This window comes from Lissotriton helveticus, chromosome 12 (genome assembly GCF_964261635.1).
Source record: "Lissotriton helveticus chromosome 12, aLisHel1.1, whole genome shotgun sequence".
In the NCBI taxonomy this organism is placed as follows: domain Eukaryota; kingdom Metazoa; phylum Chordata; class Amphibia; order Caudata; family Salamandridae; genus Lissotriton; species Lissotriton helveticus.
The window spans coordinates 80,575,910-80,599,538 of NC_136073.1; the positions used below are offsets into that span (position 1 = coordinate 80,575,910).

Consider the following 23,629-nt stretch of genomic DNA (forward strand, 5'->3'; position numbering starts at 1 on the left):
AATAGTGATGCCTCGACTGTGTCTGTTGTTGTGGACTTGGTGTTTCATCTTGTAGCTGCTGAGGGTTGCCATGGCGATGTCCGGGGCAGATGCTGAGGTGAACCAGGACTCAGCGATGAAGGTCAGCGCGGGGGCGATGGGGGTGATGGTGTCCCAGATTTCAGTGGCATGTTTTCAGAGTGATCTGGCATTGATCATTAGGCAGTTGAGTTGGTCCGGTGGGATTTCAGCATCTCAGGTTGGTGTGGAGTTGTTCGATGGGGTGGTGAGCAATATAGGGATGGTGGTGAGATGGCAGTAGATACAGGAGAAAGGTCCCACTTTGAAGCGTGATGTTACAAGGCAGCAGTTGCTGTTGTGTGCAGGGTCCAAGGCATAGAGCTCTGCAGCAGAGTTTCAGTGTAAGGGTACTGGGCCAGGGTTTCTGGCACTGGGCGCGGTCCAGGTTCAGTATGTGCAGACGTGCTTGATTTTTAGGCACCTGGGGTCAGGACTCCATTAAGTAGCCCTTGGAGGTGAGAGGACTGTTCGGGAGGCAGCAGGGCCGGAGGCTTCAGTGGCGGGAAAACAGCAAAATCTGAGAGGACCAGTTGTGAGCAAGTACGGTGGTAGGAAAAACAAAACACAGTTCATTAACATGAATTCTACAAAAACACCCAAAGTTTGTAAAATACCCAAAGTAATTGTCAAATGATATGCAGTACAGACAATTCAGGCGGAGACTGGGGTTCAAACTGTGGGGCAAGCAACTGGAGGACAGGGAGCAGTGCCTCTTAGCCATTACAGCAGGGAGCAGAGAAAGGTGACCAAGCCAAGTGGTCGAGCGCTACTCACTGGAGCTGTGCTGTGACCTCCATTAGGTAGCCCTGGGATGTGGGAGGACTGTCTGAGAGGTGGTAATGTAGGAGGCATGGCGGTGGGAAAAATGACAAATTTGGAGTGGACCAGTTGTGAGCAAGTTCAGCAGTAGCAAAAACAAAACACAGTATATGCACACAATTTCTACAAAAAACATCAAAAAGTATTAAACAATCCCCCAGAAGTAATTCACAATAACCCAAAACTATTTTAAATCTCCCAAAAGAAAATGTCAAACCAGACACTTCAGGGGGAACTGGGGCTTAAACTGTGAGCCGAGCAGATGTACGGCTGGGAGCAGTGGCTGTGAGCTGCTGCAGCAGGAAGCAAAAGTGCTGACCAAGATCAAGCCAAGGGGCTGAGTTCTTCTCACTGGAGCCGTGCTGCAGTCTCCATTAAATAGCCCTGGGAGGGGAGGGCTGTCTTGCATACGGGAGGTCCGGAGGCTTGGGCTGCAGCAAAAACAATGAAACTGGAGTGGGCCAGTTGTGAGCAAGTGAGGCAGTAGGAAAATCTAAACACAGTATATGCACATGAATTCTACAAAAATGCCCAAAAGTATTAAACAATCCCTAGGAAGGAATTCACAATCACTCTAAAGTGTTTTACAATAACCCAAAAGTATTTCATAGAACGTACAAGTAATTGTCCAACAATTCACTAATAGACAATTTTGGGGGGGGACCAGGGCTCAAACTGTGGGCCAAGTGACTGTAGGGATGGGAGCAGTGCCTCAGTGCTGCTGCAGTGGAAAGCAGAGAGAGAGGGGCGACCAAGATCAAGCTAAGTGGTTGAGGGCTACAGGCCACATGCCATGAGTAGCTTCATTAACAAGACAGCAAATCCTAAAGTGCATACTGGCTGAGATGGGGAATGTAAATGGAAATGTACAGGAATTTATATAGCGCAAATCACCAAGCGGTTTCTAAGCGCTTGCTTAGGGAACCCGTCCTGGTATTCCCCTGTGAGATAACCCCGGCAGGGTATCCCCAAGTGAAAGCCAGGCATCCCGCCGCGAGGGGCCCTTGTGGAGATTAAGCAAGCTATTGCCCAGAGTCGCAGAGTGTGAACCCCTGAATCGAGTAGGCACCGGAGCGAGAATTGTCGAGTCCATGGACATTTTAGGACTCAAGACCCCCCCAGCCGGGAATTGATCCCTGTTCCCGGGCTGACGTCTGCTTCCAGGTCTGCCTCCTCTAACCAGTGAGCCACACTTCTCCAGCAGACATCATACACTATGTGGGTGACATGGTGGAATTTACTCATGTAACAGCTGATTGTGGAGCAACATTAAGCAGAGAAGATTATGACTGGTGGACTCTTACAAGTAGAAGGAATCTGTCAGATGGAGTTTTAAAGCTTAAGAACTTTAGCAAACCAAGAGGTTTAATTACCCTCGGTGAGCGGTCCTCCATTGCACTAAAGTTCTCTGTGTCTTAAGATCCATGGTGGCTCCTCTGAACTGTGCATGGGCAGTTTATATTTTGCTAATCCCTCACCCTGCCTATGCTCCTGTGGCACATAAGAGATACCAAATAACGAATCACCTGCTCCTTCTGCTGTTTTGTTCTGACATGGTGGACAGGCTGCAACTATGTGTGTAAAATTTGTGCTTGCTGCATCACATTCCCCAAACATGCGAAAGGTGTCTTTTTTTTAACCAGGGCTTTAAGTTTAAATGTTTACCTTTCTTAATATGCCATGAGGGGGATTTCATGTACATTTTGGAAATGTTGTAAAGCTATACTAGTCCTATACATTCACGTTTCTTATGAAGATTTCCCTCATAGAACTAGAAGAATGGTGGTTCAAAAGAGCTCCCTTTATATGGAAAGATGTGCAGAGGAAGTCGCTGACCCTGTTTACACCCCCCTGTATTCCCAGCTCCTTTACTACATCAAGAAGGTGAGGTTGAGAGGAGAAGACACAGGATCATTCTTTGATGAACATGGCAACCCCCCAGCACGGTATGACATTGTAAACTGGCAGCGGGATCCCAAAGGGGCCATCAGGCACGTGAACGTGGGCAGCTATGACTCCAGCACACCTACCAGGAAAACATTTATAATCAATGCCAGCACTGTTCAATGGAACACAAAGAATACACAGGTAAGAATCAGCAAATTTCAAATGAAAATCTGTCACAGCTCTTAACTCTATCATTTTTGTTATCACCCATGTCTGGAGATCAAGATGCTACTTTCCCCAATGATGATGAGGTCCCTGAATAATACACAAATCAGGATGCTGTTTAAAGTTTGGGGCTGGGGAGATCTGCATAATTTTCAGATGCATAGAATACACTTTGCAGCTCATTCCCTGGTAGTTTCATGAAGTGCACTCCAAGAGGGAAAAGCATGATCATCGTTATATGAAAATGAAATGAAAAAAAAAAGATTTATAAAATGCGAGCAATAACCCGAAGGTGTCTAGGCGCTAGCTCATTGAGCAACTATGCCATGAAGCCTAATTAGATAACTCAGAAATTAACAGCCATGTTTTTAGGGCTTTCCTGACAGCCAGCTGTTGCGTTTCACCTTTTAATGTTGGGTGAAGGGAGTTCCAGATTGTGGTAGTGCCACCCAAAAAGATTCTGCCACCCCAGGAACTTTTCCTAAATCTGGGAATATATTGTTGAAAATTCTGCTTGAAAAAGATTGGTCCTATGTTGTGTACTGCTTTAAATGCAATGCAGGGAGCTTTAAACTCAATGTGTCTTTTTACTGGAAGCTAATGTAAGTGGGTGATTGCTTTGGGATGTCCAGCAGAATATGTGCAACAGCATTTTGTAGAATCTGTAGTTTAGTTATACATTTTGTCCTTAGGTTGCAGTAGTTGGCTCTGGACAAAACCAGAGCAGAGATGACAAGCTTGCGAAGATTGACAGGTATGAACAGAAATATTTTCCGAAGTAATTTTAACGTATAGAAGGATGCAGAGGTGACATTGTTTACATGCCCTTCAAATGTGAGCTTGGAATCAAAAGTGACTCCTAGATTTTACACTTTATTTGTTGGAATGGGCAAGGAACCCAATTCTGACTGCCAGAAAGCTGGTGATCAAAAAGTTGTGTTGCCACCAAAAAGTAAGACCTCCGTTTTGTTGGAGTTTAATTATAGACAGTAAGCGGCCATCCACTCACCAACATGACTAAGACAAGTATAAAACTGAGAGGCTGTATCAGAAGCAGTACTTGTCATGGAACTATAATTTGGGTGTCATCAGGATAGCAGATTGCCGCAAAAAAAAATAGATCGAATCAACTGAGCCAAAGGCGCAAAGTAAACATTGAAAAGGGTTGGGGTACCCCGCAAGGCAGTGTAAAATTGGGTGACATGAACTGAGAAAGAGCAACAAACTGATCTAAGTAAGGCTAAAGCTCTTCCTTTTATACCTATTCCATCGAGGCATTCCAGCACTTTTTTGTTATTGACGGTATTGAATGTGGCAGAAAGGTAAAGCAGCACGAGTGCTGCATTGCCCCCTGCATCGATCATCTGCCTGATCTGTTCAGATACCAAAATCAGTGTTAGTTCTGTTCTATGATGCTTCCTGAAACCGAACTGGGTGGCATCCAGGAGTGCATGTTCCTCAATGTAGTAAGATATTACCATTACCGTTGGCCGACGTACATTAGGAGGAGGTAGAGCCTTGAGACATGGCCATAGAGAAAGGTATGCGACGTTTACGACGCAACCATTACAACGCCGTTCCATTACGACGCGGTCATAACAACGAAAGTTGTTACAACGAATTGCGCTGGGGGGCGCTCAAGGATAGTAAATCATTTAATTTACTATCCCAACACCTTCCCTACTATCCACAGGGACTGGTGTTGGAATAGTAAATTAAATTTTTTTAATTTGCGCCCCCCCAACGCAAGTCGTTGTAACGACTTGCGTTGTTACAACCGCGTTGTAATGGAACGCGTTGTAAAAGTGTGTTGGACTCCTGCCCAACCCACACACTGCAGGAACGAGGAATAGTCTAGTCCCCTTCCCCGACTCACCAGCCACTCACTGAATGTTACACATGAGTAAGTTGCTGACCCAGAAAAGAGGGTGGAAATCAAAAGGTAACCAAACCTTCCACCCTTAGAACGTGCCTTAAAAAGGAACACCCGCCTCCTTCTTCTGCACCTGCAAAAGGGGAACACAAAGTACACCCTACGGTAATTATTCAATCCCCAGTCCTTCTTCTGCTACAAAAGACCATTATCCAAGCATAACATGCCACATACACTTACCGGAAGAATGAGCAGGCTTAGCTTCAAGGAGTTTGTCAGTCACTGTAAACCTAAGATAACTTCTCTTAGGCGGTTTTTCTAAAGGACTGTATGTTTCCGTAAGGGTGTATGGTTAGGTCGATTGAGGGATATGCAGGGTAAAAATCAGACCACTAGTACCGGCCTGTAAAAACCCCTGCCTATCGGGTACTTTGGAATGAGACTAGGAATCGGTGAGGACGCGTTTTCTCATCCGCTCGGTATTACGAGAAAGTAAACAAACCCCGCCGGGTTTGTTTCGCGGAATGGACGGAAACGTCACTTCCGCAAAATGAGGCGGACGGGTAGCGCTCACGCAACCGAGTACTTCACCGCGTCTCCAAATCGGGAGAGCAGCGAAACGGGCAACTAACAAACAGGGGCCCCTGAATGTTATCGTAGTCGCACCCAACGGTCCAAAATCAAAAAAGGGAAAAGGGGAAGGGGCTAAACTTAAGGACACTAACTAACTAGAAGGAGACCTCGCTAAGGAAAGGGGCAGGCAGGCAGGTAAGGGGAATACTACAAACAAGGTACTAGGACAAGGAATGAAGCAAGGATAAGGGAAAAACTTGAAATCAACAGGGAATTCTCCTTCTTCTTTACACGAGCCCGTGAAAAGACAACAGCGATCAACTGGAAACACAGGAGCCAGGATGCAGGAACCCACAGGTAGCAATAACAAGCATTGACATAAGGGTAGGACTCCTTTTTATACTACCGGTGTGTCATGTGATGATTATGGGCATGGTCAGCAAAAGAGGACTGGGGACCAGGACCTAACAGTACCCCCCCCCCGATAATCCTCCCCACAGGTCTTGGCTTCCGGGGATGCAGTCTATGGAATAACCTCACCAGGCGAGGCGCATGTACACCTCCAGCTGGCTCCCACGTCCTATCCTCCGGGGCATACCCCTTCCAATCCACCAGGTAATACAACCTACCCCTTCTCCGCCTTGAATCAAGAATGGCCTGTACCTCAAACTCCTCTTCGCCATCCACTAGTAAGGGGGCAGGAGGGGGCAGAACCTGGTCTGAGGGAACAAAGGGCTTCAGCAATGAGGTGTGAAACACAGGATGGATCTTATAGTCCGAGGGCAGTAACAGCTTCATCGCCACGGGGTTGACTACCTGACTCACAGGGAAGGGGCCTACATACCGGGGTTGTAGTTTACGTGATCCCGGTAGTTTCAGATTACGTGAAGCCAACCATACCTGATCGCCCACCTTATAACCAGGGGCCGGAACTCTATGGCGATCAGCCTGTACCTTCATTGCCTCCTTAGCATCCTGTAAACTGCCCCTAGCCACCTCCCAGATGTCCCCCAAGCGTTTACATATGTCATCAATGGCTGGCATGTGCCCAGTGGGTTGGACGGCTAGGGCTCTAGGATGGTATCCCATAGAGCAATAGAATGGTGTCATGCCCAAGGCCGAGTGTATGCTGTTATTATAAGCGAATTCCGCAATAGGCAATGCCCTCACCCAATCACACGAGAGGGACGTAGTCAAGCACCTCAAGAACTGTTCCATTGTCTGGTTGGTGCGTTCTGTCTGCCCATCTGACTGGGGATGGTACGCAGATGACAACCGTATATCCATCTTAAGCACCAGACAAAGCTCCTTCCAGAAATGAGACACAAATTGCGCCCCCCTGTCTGAGATGACTGCTGTGGGCAACCCATGCAACCGCACTATCGAAACCATGAACTCCCATGCCATCTCCTTCGCTGTGGGAATGTTTCGGAGTGGTATAAAGTGAGCCATTTTGGTAAACAAGTCTACGACCACAAGGATAGCAGTGAAGCCGGAAACCAAGGGAAGGTCCGTAACAAAATCCATGCTAATAGTATGCCACGGGGAAGGGGGTACTGCCAACGGCTGCAGAAGGCCCGAGGGCTTACTGTGTGAGGGCTTATTGATGGCACAAACAGGGAATGCTGTCACATACTTCTGGATATCCTGAGCCACCGTATCCCACCAAAACCACCTCAGGCACAACTCCTTTGTCTTCCCAATTCCTGGGTGCGCAACTAAAGAGGACGAATGACACCATTCCACCACCTCTTGTCTCAACTCGGGGGGAATGAACAACCTATCCCCCTGATATAACAACCCCTCTCTAACCACCACCTGAGACGATTGCAACCACGGGGCCAAGTCCATATTGCGCAACAGTTCTTTTATCCTGGAAGCGAATTCTTCCACCGAAGCTACTCCCACAATCTTTCTACCATCAAGCATAGGTCTATTTTCCTTCCCTGCTTTCACTTCCTCCGGGTCGACTTGAATCCGGGACAAGGCGTCTGATTTAATCTGCTGAGCGGCAGGTCTGTAGGTGATAATGAAATCATATTGATTAAAAAACAAGACCCATCGCATTTGTCTTGGTGTCAAGGCCCGGGCTGATCTGAAATACTCTAGATTCTTATGATCTGTATAGATTGTGATGGTATGACGGGCCCCCCACAGATAGTGTCGCCATTCCTCAAAAGACAATTTCACCGCCAAAAGTTCGCGCTCCGCTACTGTATAATTACGTTCGGCCGGCAACAATGTTTTTGAGAAATAAGCGATAGGGTGCATATCTCCTGTGCCCCCCTCCTTCTGGGACAAAACCCCACCGACTGCACACGCTGAAGCATCCGTTTCTACAAAGAAGGGAAACGCTGGATCAGGATGAGCCAGTACCGGAGCGGTCGTAAAGGTCTCCAACAGTAACTGAAAAGCGCCCTGTGCCTCCAGGGACCACTCAAAGAACACCCCCTTTCTTAACAGGCGGGTCATTGGTGCAACAATGTCCGAAAAGTGAGTGATAAAACGCCGGTAGAAATTGGCGAACCCCAAAAGTACCTGTATGTGCTTCACCGTAGTGGGCACTGGCCAGGATAAAATAGCCTGTATCTTTTTAGGGTCCATTCGTATCCCTTCAGCGGATATAAGGAATCCCAAAAACTCTACCTCCTTCGCATCAAACTGACATTTTTCCAGTTTGGCATATAGCCGATGTTCCCGCAGCTTCTGCAACACTTGTCGCACGTGAGTGTGATGGTCTACTCCGGTCTCTGAGAAGATAAGGATGTCATCCAAGTAAACTATCACTGTCTTATCCAGATGTTCACTCAAGACCTCATTTATAAAATACTGGAACGCCGCCGGCGCGTTACACAAGCCGAACGGCATCACACAGTATTCAAACAACCCATGGCTAGTTTTAAAAGCCGTCTTCCACTCATCACCCGGGCCGCACCCTGATCAGATGGTATGCTCCACGCAAGTCCAATTTAGTGAACACTTTGGCCTTGCGGAGCTGATCCAGCAACACGGGGATGAGTGGAAGAGGGTACCTGTTCTTAATAGTGGCCTTATTCAATGTCCGGTAGTCCACACACGCCCTCAGAGAGCCTTCCTTCTTCGGAATAAAAAGATCGCCGAAGAGACAGGTGAAGAAGAGGGACGGATAAAACCTAGTTCCAACATCTCATCCAGATATTCTTTGAGATGTTTTTCCTCAGGTTCAGACAGAGCATAAACTCTACTACAAGGCAAGGGAACCCCTTCCACTAAGTCTATCCTACAGTCAAACGACCGATGAGGTGGCAGACTCTGAGCACAACCCTTATCAAACACATCGGCGTATTCCACATACTGTCTTGGAACTCCGTTCTCTTCCATGGCTGCACAATACAAAGGAGGGACCTCCCCACTGGCCTCGCTATAGCAATGCTTCAAGCAATAATGCGAATCAAGAGTGACAAGCCTGAGCACCCAATCAATCCTAGGATTGTGTTCTTGGAGCCAAGGCACCCCTAACACCAATCCAAAGGAAGGCGCGTCTATCAGGTCGAATACCACGCACTCTGAATGACCATTATCACATAACAAGCGGAGCGGCATGGTTTGTCTAGTGATACACCCTGATGACAACTCAGTTCCGTCTATCGCTCGGACCGGCTCTGGCTGTTTCTTATACTGACAAGGCACGCCGAGCTTCTCTGCTAGGGAGATGTCAATGAAATTGCCAGTGGCCCCCGAATCCAATAACACAGAAACAGGCACCCTTTGATAATCTGCCAATAGAAGCTGTGCCGAAATCACAAAATGTCTGGGCGCCGAGTCCACTGCCCCCAACACCTCATATTGACCTCTGCAAGGCTCAGACAGGAGCGGTCTTTCCACCTGTACACATGCCACCTTTTTTCCATAACCTGCTCCAGATGGTTTAACGGGACACTCTCTTGCAAAATGACCTCCCTGTCCGCAATAGAGACATAAGTTCTGATCTCTACGTCTCTTTCTTTCTTCAGGTGTAAGGGGCCCCCTGACACCTCCTATTTCCATGGGTTCAGGTTTGACTTCACCGGGTTGCTGTTTCACTTCGGTCTTTATGAAGTTCCCTCGGGACACCTGAAAACGACCACGATCACCGCGTCGCTCTGACAACCTATGGTTCAATTTAACCACTAAGTCTATAAAAGCGGCGCACTCTTCCGGGGGATCCACTACTTGTGACACCACGTCCTTCAGATCATCATTAAGACCCTGATAGAATAAGGAAGTCCGCTTATCGGCTGGCCAATGTGTCTCTGCAATCAATCTATTAAAAGACGCTATGTATGTCAGAAGATCCTGTCGCCCCTGTCGCAATTTTAGTAATTCCGAGTCACTAGCTTGCATGAAAGCATGTTTGGCAAACAACCCCCTCATCAACTCCTTGAAAGCATTGTAATCCCTCAACACCTGGTCGTTCCCTTCCACTAATGGGATAGCCCACTGGGCAGCAGTACCAGCCAGATATGAAAGAGTAAAGGCCACCTTCGCAGCATCATCGGGAAACGCACCAGGCCTACATATGAAGTGTAACAGACACTGGTTCATGAACATCCCGTATTTCCCGCTGTCTCCATAGAACCTTTCGGGTGGAGCCAGAGGAACAGGAACAGGGGAATTTACGGTAATTGCCACAGGAACACCTCCTCCAGGATTACTCTGCCCTGCCCCCCCATACTGGAAGGTAGCCGGATGTATAACGGGATTTTGTGCTCTAGGTTGTGCCTGTGCCTGAGCCCTTACCGCTACCAGCTCATGTCTCAACCCTACGTTCTCCTGTCTCAATTCCTGTACTTGCGCCTGTAACGCAGCAAGGGCCCCCATTATATCATTCATGGAGGGTGCTTCCGCGCCCGCCATGGCCCCTCCTCCTTCTTCGTCCATCCAAGTTCGGGCAGTGTATTATAACGTGGGCTTGTTATTCTGTTGGACTCCTGCCCAACCCACACACTGCAGGAACGAGGAATAGTCCAGTCCCCTTCCCCGACTCACCAGCCACTCACTGAATGTTACACATGAGTAAGCTGCTGACCCAGAAAAGAGGGTGGAAATCAAAAGGTAACCAAACCTTCCACCCTTAGAACGTGCCTTAAAAAGGAACACCCACCTCCTTCTTCTGCACCTGCAAAAGGGGAACACAAAGTACACCCTACGGTAATTATTCAATCCCCAGTCCTTCTTCTGCTACAAAAGACCATTATCCAAGCATAACATGCCACATACACTTACCGGAAGAATTAGCAGGCTTAGCTTCAAGGAGTTTGTCAGTCACTGTAAACCTAAGATAACTTCTCTTAGGCGGCTTTTCTAAAGGACTGTATGTTTCCGTAAGGGTGTATGGTTAGGTCGATTGAGGGATATGCAGGGTAAAAATCAGACCACTAGTACCGGCCTGTAAAAACCCCTGCCTATCGGGTACTTTGGAATGAGACTAGGAATCGGTGAGGACGCGTTTTCTCATCCGCTCGGTATTACCAGAAAGTAAACAAACCCCGCCGGGTTTGTTTCGCGGAATGGACGAAAACGTCACTTCCGCAAAATGAGGCGGACGGGTAGCGCTCACGCAACCGAGTACTTCACCGCGTCTCCAAATCGGGAGAGCAGCGAAACGGGCAACTAACAAACAGGGGCCCCTGAATGTTATCGTAGTCGCACCCAACGGTCCAAAATCAAAAAAGGGAAAAGGGGAAGGGGCTAAACTTAAGGACACTAACTAACTAGAAGGAGACCTCGCTAAGGAAAGGGGCAGGCAGGCAGGTAAGGGGAATACTACAAACAAGGTACTAGGACAAGGAATGAAGCAAGGATAAGGGAAAAACTTGAAATCAACAGGGAATTCTCCTTCTTCTTTACACGAGCCCGTGAAAAGACAACAGCGATCAACTGGAAACACAGGAGCCAGGATGCAGGAACCCACAGGTAGCAATAACAAGCATTGACATAAGGGTAGGACTCCTTTTTATACTACCGGTGTGTCATGTGATGATTATGGGCATGGTCAGCAAAAGAGGACTGGGGACCAGGACCTAACAAAGGGGCCGATTAGGATGGCGGACGGACTTGCGTCCGTCCGCCACCCTTGAGGAGGAGGGAACGTCCGCAGGGGCTGCGGCATTCCCTCCGTGCTGATTAGGATGTGACCACCAGGGTGGCGGTCACATCCTCTATATTTAACATTGCGGCGGGTGCAGCTTCAAGCTGCACCCGCCGCAATGTTAAAAAAGCATGTTTTACATTTACATGCACAAAGCGGCCGGCACCGCACGGTGCCTGCTGCTTTGTGCACGCAAATGCAGGGGGGTACCATAGGTACCCCCCATGTGCACCCCCCACCCCCCATTCACCCAGGGGGCCCGCAACGGGCCCCCAAAGTGAATGTCCGTATGCTTTTCCATGGCGGAAAAGCCGCCGTGGAAAAGCATGTATTCACGAACATCCTAATATGGCGGACGGTGTCTCATAGACACCGCCTGCCATGTTATAGCTTTTCCGCCACGGTCGGAAGCCGACCGCGGCGGAAAAGCGGCGGACGGAATTCCAGACCCACCAGCCATCCTAATTTGGCGGTGGGTCTTTGGAGGCTCCGCAGCGGTTTTTCCGCATCCTCCAGGCCGGCGGACACTTCCGCCGGCCCGGAGGATGCGGAAAAACCGCCATCCTAATCGGCCCCAAAGTGTGCGTCGTAATGACGTACATCCATAGAAAAACTACGGTAGAATAACTCAACTTTGTCCTGAAAGAAGGTGGCCAAAGAGTTGCAAAAAGCTTGGCTCACTGGTGTATCTGCTATTTCAGGAGGTTTGGCTAGCTTCCTTACTGTAGCAAAAAGTTCTTTATATGAGCTTTTTGCTGCTGCTATAGCTGTGGTAAAGTAGCGGGTTTCTTCATCATGCATTAATATTTTGTATTCTAGCAGAGATTGTTTATAAGCTATTCTGTAACTGACATCATAACAATATCGCCATCTCCTTTCGAGGTAGCATTTCTGTTTTTGATGCTTAAGCTTGTCAGAACACCGGGGTTCAGAACACCTAGATCTACCATTGGCAGATATTTTTTCTGGTAATATATTATCAATCGAACTATGAAGCCACAGCTCGAATGTGGCTGGCGCTATATTAGGGTCACTATTGATCTCAGGAGGATTCTGGTTCAAAGAATTTTCTAGGGCATCAATTGAAACTTGGTTCCAAGGGCGGAACTGTTTGGTACATATATCTCTCAAATTCTATGAGCTGAATTGATGAAGAGAAAGAGAGAACATGCCAGCTTTATGATCAGATCAAGTGAACAGGAGAGAAAGAAGACATTGTAAGAGATCGATTTTAGAAAATACTCAGTCCAACAAGTGACCTGCTGAGTGGGTGTTGCCCGTAACTTGTTGTGTAAGCTACAAGCTATTCATGCCATCTATCAAATGTACCACATCCCTATCTAGGGGGTCTTCAAGGTGTAGAAAGAAGTCACCCAGAAGTATAACTTCAGACAACTGAGAAATCACATCCAGAGACTGGCTCATGAAGTTTAGATAATCTGCTCTGGGGACTGGAGGTCAATAAATTAACAGTCCGTTGAAAGTGTATTGGTTATTTATTGAAATCTTTAAAACTAAGGATTCTGAGGATGTCGTACTATTTTGAGTAAGCAATGTCCCTTTCCAACTACTTAGATATATTATAGCTAGACCACTACCCTTTTTTCCAAACCGATCTTTTTTTTAAAGATGGTGTACCCTGTTGCAACAGCAGTGGCTAGGTCTGGGCCACCGACCATGTCTGAGTTTTAAATTCTAAATCAACAACATTGGTGTCCAGAAGGATGGCAAATTCAGAAGCATGCTTATATAAAGATCAAGCATTAATTTGGGTAAAGCAGACTGACCTAGTCATGGGTAGTCCTCCCAACACAGGGGCAGAGCTAGGTGATCGCAATTGCGGTTTACGGGGGCAAATGTGAAAGTTGCAGTCAGGGAAGTGACTAGAAGCAGAGGATGGATCTAAGCATAAGGGGGGTTCCAGGCCAGACTTACTAGTACCATTACAGTCTAGCAGCTGATCTCTTGAGTGAGTTCTCTTTAATACAAACTGGGGGTCAAAACTGACAGCATGGCTGGCACAAGGCTTGAGCCAGGCGCGGACATGCACAGATGGGCTTGCTTTTGGCATGCCTTTCGGCCATGCAGTTAAGTCTACAATACCAGCATTTCTGCTGTCTGTACAAATAGACACCAAGGGCCAGATGTACAACGTTTTTTTGTGTGCACAAATAGGTTTTAGACCCGTTTTCACAAGCAAAACATCTATGGCCCATGTACTAACCCTATTTTGCGAGTTGCTAATAGAATACCTTGACTAGGAAGAAAGCACAGGATAAACGGGGAAGATGGGCCATGGTTGAGTGTTTGATAGATGGGGAGTGGACAACGCTCGTAACTGTTTATGGTTCAACGGAGGATGACCCCGAAATTTTTCAATTTTTAGATGTGGAGTTAGCTAATTGGGCAACGAAAATTATTTTGGCAGGTGATCTTAACATAAATGGGGCAGATGGATTAGGACTGGGCTCTTTTGGAAAATATAAAGGTCGGAAAAGGAAAGTTAACCAGGCACTACATAGTTTAGTCATAAATAATGCTCTCTCAGATGTATGGGGGGAAAAAGAGATTGGATAATAAAGGTTTTACATATTACTCAGCCCCACACCGAACTTGTGCAAGACTGGATTATTTTTTTGTGTCAAGTACTACCATATCGAATTCAAATATTGAAAGGCTGCCACGGATCCTTAGCGATCATAATCCCTTAGTACTTATAATAGCAACAAAAACAAATCCTAGACAATATACAAACTGGACTTTCGAAAGAGGGCTGTTAAAAGAGGATAAATATATAGAACATATGAATAAATGGATTAGCGATTTTTTTTTTCATTAATAGGGATAGTGCAGAATTGGGGGTGGTCTGGGACACCTTTAAAGCAGGGGTACGGGGGGAAACGAAGAGCTTTAATTCTTATAAACGGAAGCAGGAGCAGTTGAGGAATTTAGAGTTATCCGAAAAGGTACTTAACCCCTTCGACGCTCATGACGAGCTGGGCTCGTCATGAGGTAGCCTCCTCGCACGCTCATGACGAGCCCAGCTCGTCATGAATAATGGGTTTTTGTAAAGCCCAGCGCAGGAGCAGAATATCGACCGCACGCATGCGGTTAAGGCAGAGGAGGATTTCGAAAAATGTGTCTTGATTGGAAGTCAAATAGATAATGCCCTGATAGAACTTGTGAAAGCAAAATGCGAAGCAGAGAGTGATATAGCTAGCAAAGCAGCAAAAATATACACTACTAAAAGGGAGAAGTGTTATGAACTGAGTGAGTCAGTAGGGAGAATTTTGGCTACCCGGACAAGGCAGCAAGAAGCAGTAGGAACAGTGAGAGAAATTAGGGATACATCAGGCAGGGGGTATACAGATTCGAATGAAATAAGGGAAGTATTTAGGACTTTTTATGAGAAGTTATATGATGATGAATTAGCGGGGGGAGACACCCGGAGAGTTAAAGAGGACATGCAGGAGTATCTTCAAGGGATCCCGGTAGATATATTGGAGGAGGATGACGCAAATGGCCTAGAGGGGGTCTTGCAGACAGAAGAAATTAAGGAGGCAGTATGGAAACTTCCCTCAGGGAAAGCAGCGGGCCCTGACAAATACCTATAGAGTTTTACAAAGTGTTTTGGGATATGTTGGAAGAAGAGCTAATAAAGATCATGCAGCTAACACAGTTGGGTGAATCAGCACCCAAATCATGGGGGAGTGCCGAGGTGGTAGTAATATTGAAAAAAGGGAAAAATCCGGAGGAACCAGGATCTTATAGACCGATCACCTTAATGAATGCAGATGTGAAAGTATTCTCCAAGACATTAGCATCAAGACTTGCTAGGGTAATTCACAAAGTAGTCAGTAGTGCTCAACATGGATTTATACCGGGAAGAGGGACTACTCACCACATACGCAAAGTAATAACTCTATTTGATGTTACAACAGTCACAGGAGACTCGATGGCATTAATGTTACTTGATGCAGAAAAAGCATTTGATCGGGTCTCCTGGGATTATCTTTGGTATGCATTAGAGAGAACAGGTGTTAAACAGGGATATCTCAAAGCAATACAGATTCTATATTTAAACCCGGTAGCAACTTTACGTGTGAATGCTGGGAACACGGGGCAATTTAGAATAAAAAGGGGTACAAGACAGGGGTGCCCCTGCTCACCGCTTTTGTTTGCTATATATATGGACCCACTAATACGTAGAATGGAGGCGTCTGAGATGATTACACCTTTAACAACACTCATTGGGCACTGTAAAATCTTAGCCTATGCAGACGATGTCGCTGTAATCACTCCCAATCCTACTGAATCTATAGAGTATGTGGAAATTGAGGCGATGAAATTTGGAAAGATATCTGGTTATAAATTAAATACCTCCAAAACACAGATAATTAAAAACTCTTATACTATCTGTACAGATAACCGAGTGACGCAAGAAGGCATATACTTAGGGGTAATTATCTTGGCAGACTTGGACTCCTTAGTAGAGAAGAATACTTCCCCTTTAATTAAGAAAGTGGAGAAAGACCTGGACAGGTGGGACAACTTGCACATGTCAATTGTGGGGCGGACGAATATAATAAAAATGCTGGTTCTCCCAAAATTTCTATATCTATTCAGAGCCATACCTTTGTTATTCGATGTCAAATTATTAAAAAAATTAGAGTACGTAATCAACAGATTAATTTGGGCAAAGGGGAAAACGAGAAGAGCCCTCAGATTCATGACACTCCCAAGAGAGAGGGGAGGCTGGGGAGTACCAGAATTAAAGCTTTATTTTTGGGCGGCAGCTCTTCAAAATATGATTGGTTTGCTGGGAGGGGCAGAGTCAGAAGGCTGGAGTGAATTTGGAACACTGGCAATTTATGGACTAACCTTGGGAATAGAAGTAGAGAATGTGTTTTTGAAGTTTACAGAGGCTAGTTATTACAAAAGGACAAAGTTCAAGACGCTAATAGCAGCATGTACAATTTGGAAAAGCTTTATAAAAAGAGCAGGCTTGGGGAAATATAATGCATATACTAGATTTATAGATAATCCAAATCTTCCACAAGAGATATTCTCGGGGTCCAAATTCATTGAGTGGGAAAGCAAGGGAATTAGAAGTATAGGGGATGTAATGGGGGAACAAGGGGTTTTTCAATTTTCAGAATTGCAGGCTAAATTTAAGCTAGACACCAGGCAATTTTTTAAATATTTACAAATTAGGAGCTTCTTGTTGAGTAAAAAGGGGGGTCCATTGGGCTTTAGGCACGATCCGATTATGGAAGTGGCACAATCAGGGGAAGATTGTACTATCAAGAGGTTTTACGCCGAATTGATAAAATCAAAACAGGATGATTATGAAAAATGGAATGAAAAATGGAAAGACAATCTTAATATTAGCGGGGAAAGCTTTGGTATCTCTTTAGAAAAGGGATATTCTCTGTTATGCTCGGCACCACTGCAGGCGCAACATTATAAAACGTTATATCATTTATATTATACCCCTGCAAAAATAGCACAATGGGGAGGTACTGTGGGTATTAAGTGCTATAGGTGTGGAAGTCTGGAAGCTGATTTAAAACATGTATTTGCATCGTGCCCTCATCTATATTCACTTAAAAAAGATATCGAAGGCTTCATAAACAACATTTTAGGAACTCAAATTGTGCTAACTCCCCGAACAATATTATTAGGAGTGAATGTGGAGGATGAACAACTGGCAATCGGAAGAGAATTTTTATTTGTAGCATTATCAGTTATGAGATTATGTATAGCGTCTGCATGGATTGACCCTATTCCCCCTACTTTTCATAACTGGTTGGCCAAATTAATAACAACATATAATGTGGAGAAAGAGATCTATGCACGGAAAGGGAAAAGGGGAAGGAAGTTGGTTAAGCTAATATGGGGCCCCATTACACGCTGGAAAGAGGGTGAAATAGAATAAAAATTAGATGCGAGTAAAATTCGGATGATTTAGGATAACAAATCAGGTATCAAATGCTACTATTGTAATATTGTGAGAGATATAAAAGGTAGACAGCTGATTATGATTTAACTGTATATAAGTAAAGATATGGAATATTTTAGAATGGAAACTTCTTTTGATTAGATTTATGTTTTCAGAACATGGACTGCTAATTTTTTTTTTTTGTGGTTATTCTACGGTTGGGTGCTGCTCTTTTTATTGTCACTGTTCTTTTTGTTCTTTCTCTCATTGTGATATATTTTGTTTGAAACAATGCCATGCCCTGTATGTAACAGCAAAAACTTTCAATAAAAAGAAAAAAAAAAAAAGAATAGCGACTCACAAAATAGGGTTAGCGACTCGCTATTCGGAAGGGGCATTCTAAGAGCGTCCCTTCCTAATAGCGAGTCCAACACCTATGTAAGAATGTTTTGCAAAACACTTGCAGTTTACTGTAGTCTTCGTAGGGGGTGGTAAACCATTCACAAACAGGAAGGGGTCCCCGGGGGACCCCTTCCCCTTTGTGAATGGGTGCACAACATTTTTTTCAGAGCATGCAGTGGTCCCAGGGACAACTACCCGCCCTCAGAAAATTAAACAAAAACATATTTCTTTTTAAATGCATCCCGTTTTCCTTTAAGGAAAACAGGCTGCATTAAAAAAAACTGCTTCATTTAAAAGCAGTCCCACACATGGAGGTCTGCTGACCCCAGCAGGCCACTACCCCTGGGAGTGCCAGTCATTCCCAATGGGGTCGCAAATTGCAACAGCCTCATTATGCATGGAAAAAAAACTCTTTATTTTATAGTTAATAAAAACCATTACAAAAATATTAAATTCCAAAATATTTAAAAAGCAGAAGATGCACATTGGACAGCATATAAACAGGTAATGAATTGTAAAATTTATAAAAATTAGTCTCGTGCTTAAAAATTCCGGGTCTAGGACAGGGAGAACAGTTATGTTTAATGTACGAGTTCGTAATGGAGATTAAGACTTTACCAAGGTTCCTCTCTTTGTCTCAAAGTTAGTTATGAATTGGACTGCTCTGCAAATAAGTTGAGGGTCCACAGAGCACAGTGTTTGTATGATTGCAGACCAACAGGTACGTGCTCCAAGTTCATTGAACTTCGCCTTTAGTCTGCTCCGGCGTTCCAAATTCATGGCGGGACAGATGCAGATCAGATGAATTAAGTCTTGTTTTCTTGCTCCACACAATTCGCACCCTTTGTTTTCTTGCATCCGCCATTTTGGTTGATCAAAGTTTGTTGGGAGGTTACCCAGCCTCAATGTAAGATATCTAGATTTGATATGCGCTGAGAAAGCAAGTTGTAGATATGCTTCCGGAACCAGCTTTTTATATGATTGTATTGTCATCCAAGCATGTTCACGATGACTCATGGATGACTTATCGTTAAGTAACGAATGCTTGCTGGCCGCCTTCTTTACTGTTTGTTTAAACAATGGTACCGGAAGCCTGGTTTCCCAAAGTGAGGCCAATTCAGTTGTTTCTAAAGAGAGTTTTATAAATTTTGAATACTGGGAATTAGGACTGTTATAAATTGCTTCCCACATGGCATGATAAATCTCTGTTTCCTGGTTCATCCAGACATCGTACCAAAATTTGACAGTCTCATATTTTTTTACCAAATTCAAGTCGCACTTGTGCGGGTGATGCGTTCATTGGCAAAGAAAATACACGCTTATAGATTTTTGCTTGTATTTATTCTATGAGCTGTGCACTCTTCCCGTGATGTAATACGCTCCCGTAGGATATTGTTGGCAATAACTTAGCTTTCATTACGTTTAAGAGCGGATTGAACATAGGGCCTCTAAGTTTGGTTGCTAGATTGCTGAAAGCGTGTAAAAAGGTGATCCCCTTCTTTTCGATGGCATTTAAATGCATTGCGAAATTAGGCGCTTGTCTAGTTGTACCCCCAGATACTTATAACCTTCCACCACTTCCAATTTGCTCTTATCTATTGCGAATGCTGGTGGTGCTTATGGCGACGAGTTATAACCATGATCTTTGTCTTCTTGCTGTTTGAAGGCATGCACTTTGGGACCCCATTGGGAATCGCAAACAGTGTCTCAGACACTGTTGTACGTTGGAACTTACGACTCGCAAATTGCAACTTGCAAGTTGGCGCAATTTGCGAGTCACAATTACCAAAGGTCGTACATCTGGCCCAAAGTGAGTATATTTGGGTGTCTATTTCATCTTCGACAATAGGAAATCCCTGAGAGGACTAAGGATGCATTGATGCAAAAAAGTAACATTAATATTTGTGAGAGAGATTCTATTCAGATCATTACCGGAGGGCACAAGTGAGTCTTAGCAGATTTGTCCTGCTTTGTTCCAAAACCCCCAGCAAACAAACATTACTATGAGGTTAACATGAGCCCCATCCAACCTCTCAAGCATATGCAAGAAGTAAAAAAGAAATATGTTTAAAAGTCCTAGTCACATAAATGTTGACATTCTAAAGTGGTTTTGTGCATGGCTCTCGCAAAAATCTGATCAGTTTTGCCACCGAGTGTTTGTGAGGATCAACTATGGAGAATTTAATAAAAATAAATATATTGTTAATGCATGTAAATTTCTATAAGTTAAGCAACACACCTTTGAAAATGCAATGTGATATTGGACTTTGGCTCATTTTCTGTTTTATTAAAAAAGTCTACTGAACAAAAGTTGACCTGGTCACCGGGCGGTCATACTTTGACTCAAGGAACAGTAACCAATAAATGCAGTGTTAATGCAAGTAAATTTCAATCAGTTAAGCAACACACTTTGCAAATGCAATGTGGCATACTACTTGGCTAGTTATCTGTTTTTTCAAAAAGATTCTACTACACAAAAGGTGACCTGGTCACCGGAAAGTCATACTTTGACTCAGGGAAGAGAGTCAGCGTTTTGGATCAGCTTTGCCTCAGAATACTCTGATCAGCCCAAACTTACTATCAACCTCATGGTCTGTAATAGAACAATAGTGGGAGAGCATTCACCCTTGTTTTAAGCTACCATCTTATTGGAATAGTGTCCATCCCTTTTTTTTTTTTTTTTGCAGAGTTTTATATAGAACCGAACCGAATCAGTTATCAGAGCGCTTTACATAGCACCAGTTACGTTACATGAGGACACACTTTCATTTTTTTAGGCACGGGGAGATTAAGTGATTTGCCCAGAATCACAGGGGGTTTTTGGCGTAGTTACCGAGACTCGAACCAAGTTCCCCAGGTCCGAGGTCGAGCGCCTTAGCCGTTAGGCCAACCCCTCTCCCCTTCAAGGATCCCTTGATTGAGAAAGCCAAAGAGGCAAAGATGCAACCATGATGAATTGCCCTCTTTGTAATTATGGTTTTCAAAATCAAATGAACTTTGTAAGATAGTCACGCTAGACATCAACAGTGACAGCTTCCTTAACTCATCTCACAGTCTAAACATTAGTGTCCTCTTCTACAATAGACCATCAACCAGCATGATTTGCAATACATTTTCTCATTATGAGAAGAGATAGTAAGTATATTCTTCAGTTTAATACCAGAGACTCACATTCTGCCCACAAGACTCATACTTTTGTAGCTTCGCTATATTTTGTAGAAACTCTTTTTTGAGCAGATCTCTGTTTTGCTGCAATGCCAATATTGGTCACTGCTTCAGCCAATCATAGTCATTATGGTTAAATGTTGTCCTGTTATCTCCTTCTAGGTTCCTGTCTCTGTATGCTCTCCTAGCTGTCCAAAAGGATTCAGAAAAGGAATCAAACCAGGATGGCCAGTTTGTTGTTTTCAATGCTTTCCATGCAGATTAGGGGAGATATCAAACCAAACAGGTATGATGCCCAGCACAAGGGTGCCCTCCACTTATAATGTTATTTTTGTTAAGGAAAGAACTCTTATGTACTTCTTCATGTTTCCTTGCCTAGATTCCAGTGAATGCTTTAAATGCCCCTGGGATCAGTGGTCTAATGATGACAGAGATCGATGCATTCCAAAGAACGCAGACTTTCTTTCCTATGAGGATGCCTTTGGAGCTACTTTGGCAGCAAGCAGCATTTTATCTTCAGGGATTCCTATTATCATAATGGCACTCTTTTTTTGCTACAGGAACACACCCATTGTGAAAGCAAATAATACTAACCTCAGCTTCTTCCTGCTAATGTCCCTCACCTTGTGCTTTTTCTGCCCACTGACTTTCATTGGTTGCCCCACAGAACAGAAATGCTTCCTGAGGCAGGCAGCCTTTGGCGTTACCTTTGCACTTTGCGTCTCTTGCATTTTGGCCAAAACAATCATGGTGGTAATTGCCTTTAAAGCCACAAAACCAAACAGTAACTTAAGAAGATGGGTTGGCCCTCAACTTTTGTATATAATCATATTTCCTGGTACTCTTGTTCAGGTAGTTCTCTGTGTCCTTTGGTTGGTTTTCGCTCCCCCCTTCTCAGAATATAACATTCATATTCATCCTGGTATGATAATAGTTGAGTGCAATGAAGGATCTCCCGTTGCTTTCTGGTGCATGCTGGGATATCTTGGTTTTCTAGCCACTATCAGTTTCATTGTGGCCTTCTTGGCTAGAAAGCTGCCTGACAGCTTCAACGAAGCCAAATTAATCACATTCAGCATGCTCGCTTTCCTCAGCGTATGGCTTTCATTTGTTCCAGCCTATCTCAGCACTAGAGGCAAGTACATGGTGGCAATGGAGATATTCGCTATCTTATCTTCCAGCTTATCCTTGGTTTCCTGCTTATTCTTCCCCAAATGCTACATCATCTTGTTTAGATCTGAGATAAACACAAAGGAATATTTGATGGGGCGGGATGCAGGGCAGAGTATGAAGGTGAAAAGGATGTAAAGCAAGAAGCTTAAATATTGACAATTGATTCTCCAAGATGAAGGAATCTATGTGATTGATCTAGGAAGAGTGACATGCACAAATTACACAACTGTGACCTGGGAAGGAAGTTTGGAAGATTAAGAAGTTAATCAGAGACACTGGCCTCAACTATATTCAGACATAGCCCCCTCTGTAGCCAACTGGCAGAGTTTGACTCTTAACTTCACAACATGTTCTGATTGGGCCAGACCCACTTGAGCTGACCCAGTAGCCAAATAAAAGACTCCTTCAATGACGTTGATAGCGCGGATTGGGGCCAAAATGTAATATTATGGTTCATTCTTGTAATTACCACCAATTACAGGTGATCTTATAGATTTCAATGTGCCACTTCTACGAGGCTTGGATGCAGGGGAACGCCCACCATGCATACATTATACCTGACATAGATATAATGTGGCACAGGGGTTTACAAAGTGACGCATCTTCCTAGATGCATCACTTTGAAAATAGGGCGCAACATGGTGCATTTTTTACATCACCAGTGCTTCACAAAAAGTGACACACCAGTCACGTAAAAGTGATGCAAGGCTTCATAAAAAAGGCTCACAATGTGCGTAATTTCAGCTTTGAATTTTACACTAATCACGCCCATTTTTAACTTTTAGACTAGATAATTTGCTTTTTATTTAGTCAACCTTATCAGTCCCCCATCTGATGGTTATCTTAACCATCACACTATCTTGGTTTTACTTCTGAGTTTTACTCCAAGGTCACTTTCATCATCTGTTGAATCCTATTGATTTTGCTTTAAACTTTGGAATTTTAATGACTTAAAATAGTCATCATTTATGAGGCTATTACAATCTAATTCTTTTTCAAATCTATTTCTCTCTCTGCTGTTTCTCTTCTGTAAGTAAATTTTACAGCCTTTAATTAAAGCAATTAGGCATAACAAACCAATCCCTGTTAATAGTATTGACATAAGTAAAACTTTCAAAAGACTTCCTGCTGTTGCAATTCAATGCTCAATTATATGAAAACCTGTTCCAAAATTCTCAAAAACACTGGGTGTTTCCATTCAGGTTCTATGTTTTTCAGGTTTTAAGTCTGGAATGCTCTTTGCAAAATCCTCTATTTTCTTACTCTTGTCAGGCATGTAGGAGCATAAGACACAAAATGTGGGAGGAAGAGGATATACCGGGTTCATCCGCTTCAACTAAAGATTGTAATGCCAAACCCAGCAGTGTTACACTCAATAACTCTCCGTGATAGGAAACACAAA

General features: G+C 44.4%; 1 protein-coding gene across 1 annotated transcript; it reads left to right on the forward strand.

The window, feature by feature from the left end:
• Positions 1-2,658: 2,658 nt before the first annotated feature.
• On the forward strand, positions 2,659-22,362 carry LOC144797866 (vomeronasal type-2 receptor 26-like). The gene is made up of 3 exons (XM_078668668.1): positions 2,659-2,967; positions 21,217-21,340; positions 21,434-22,362. The coding sequence occupies exons 1-3, from the start codon at positions 2,659-2,661 to the stop codon at positions 22,360-22,362; spliced, it is 1,362 nt and encodes a 453-aa protein (XP_078524794.1).
• Positions 22,363-23,629: the final 1,267 nt, after the last annotated feature.

What these genes read in the sequence shown, in the direction of transcription:
- LOC144797866 (XM_078668668.1), top strand. Translation starts at nt 2,659, where the DNA reads ATGGTGGTTCAAAAGAGCTCCCTTTATATGGAAAGATGTGCAGAGGAA. An exon ending in GGAACACAAAGAATACACAG is followed by an intron (nt 2,968 to 21,216) that starts GTAAGAATCAGC and finishes ATCTCCTTCTAG; the next exon opens with GTTCCTGTCTCTGTATGCTC. An exon ending in GGAGATATCAAACCAAACAG is followed by an intron (nt 21,341 to 21,433) that starts GTATGATGCCCA and finishes TTCCTTGCCTAG; the next exon opens with ATTCCAGTGAATGCTTTAAA.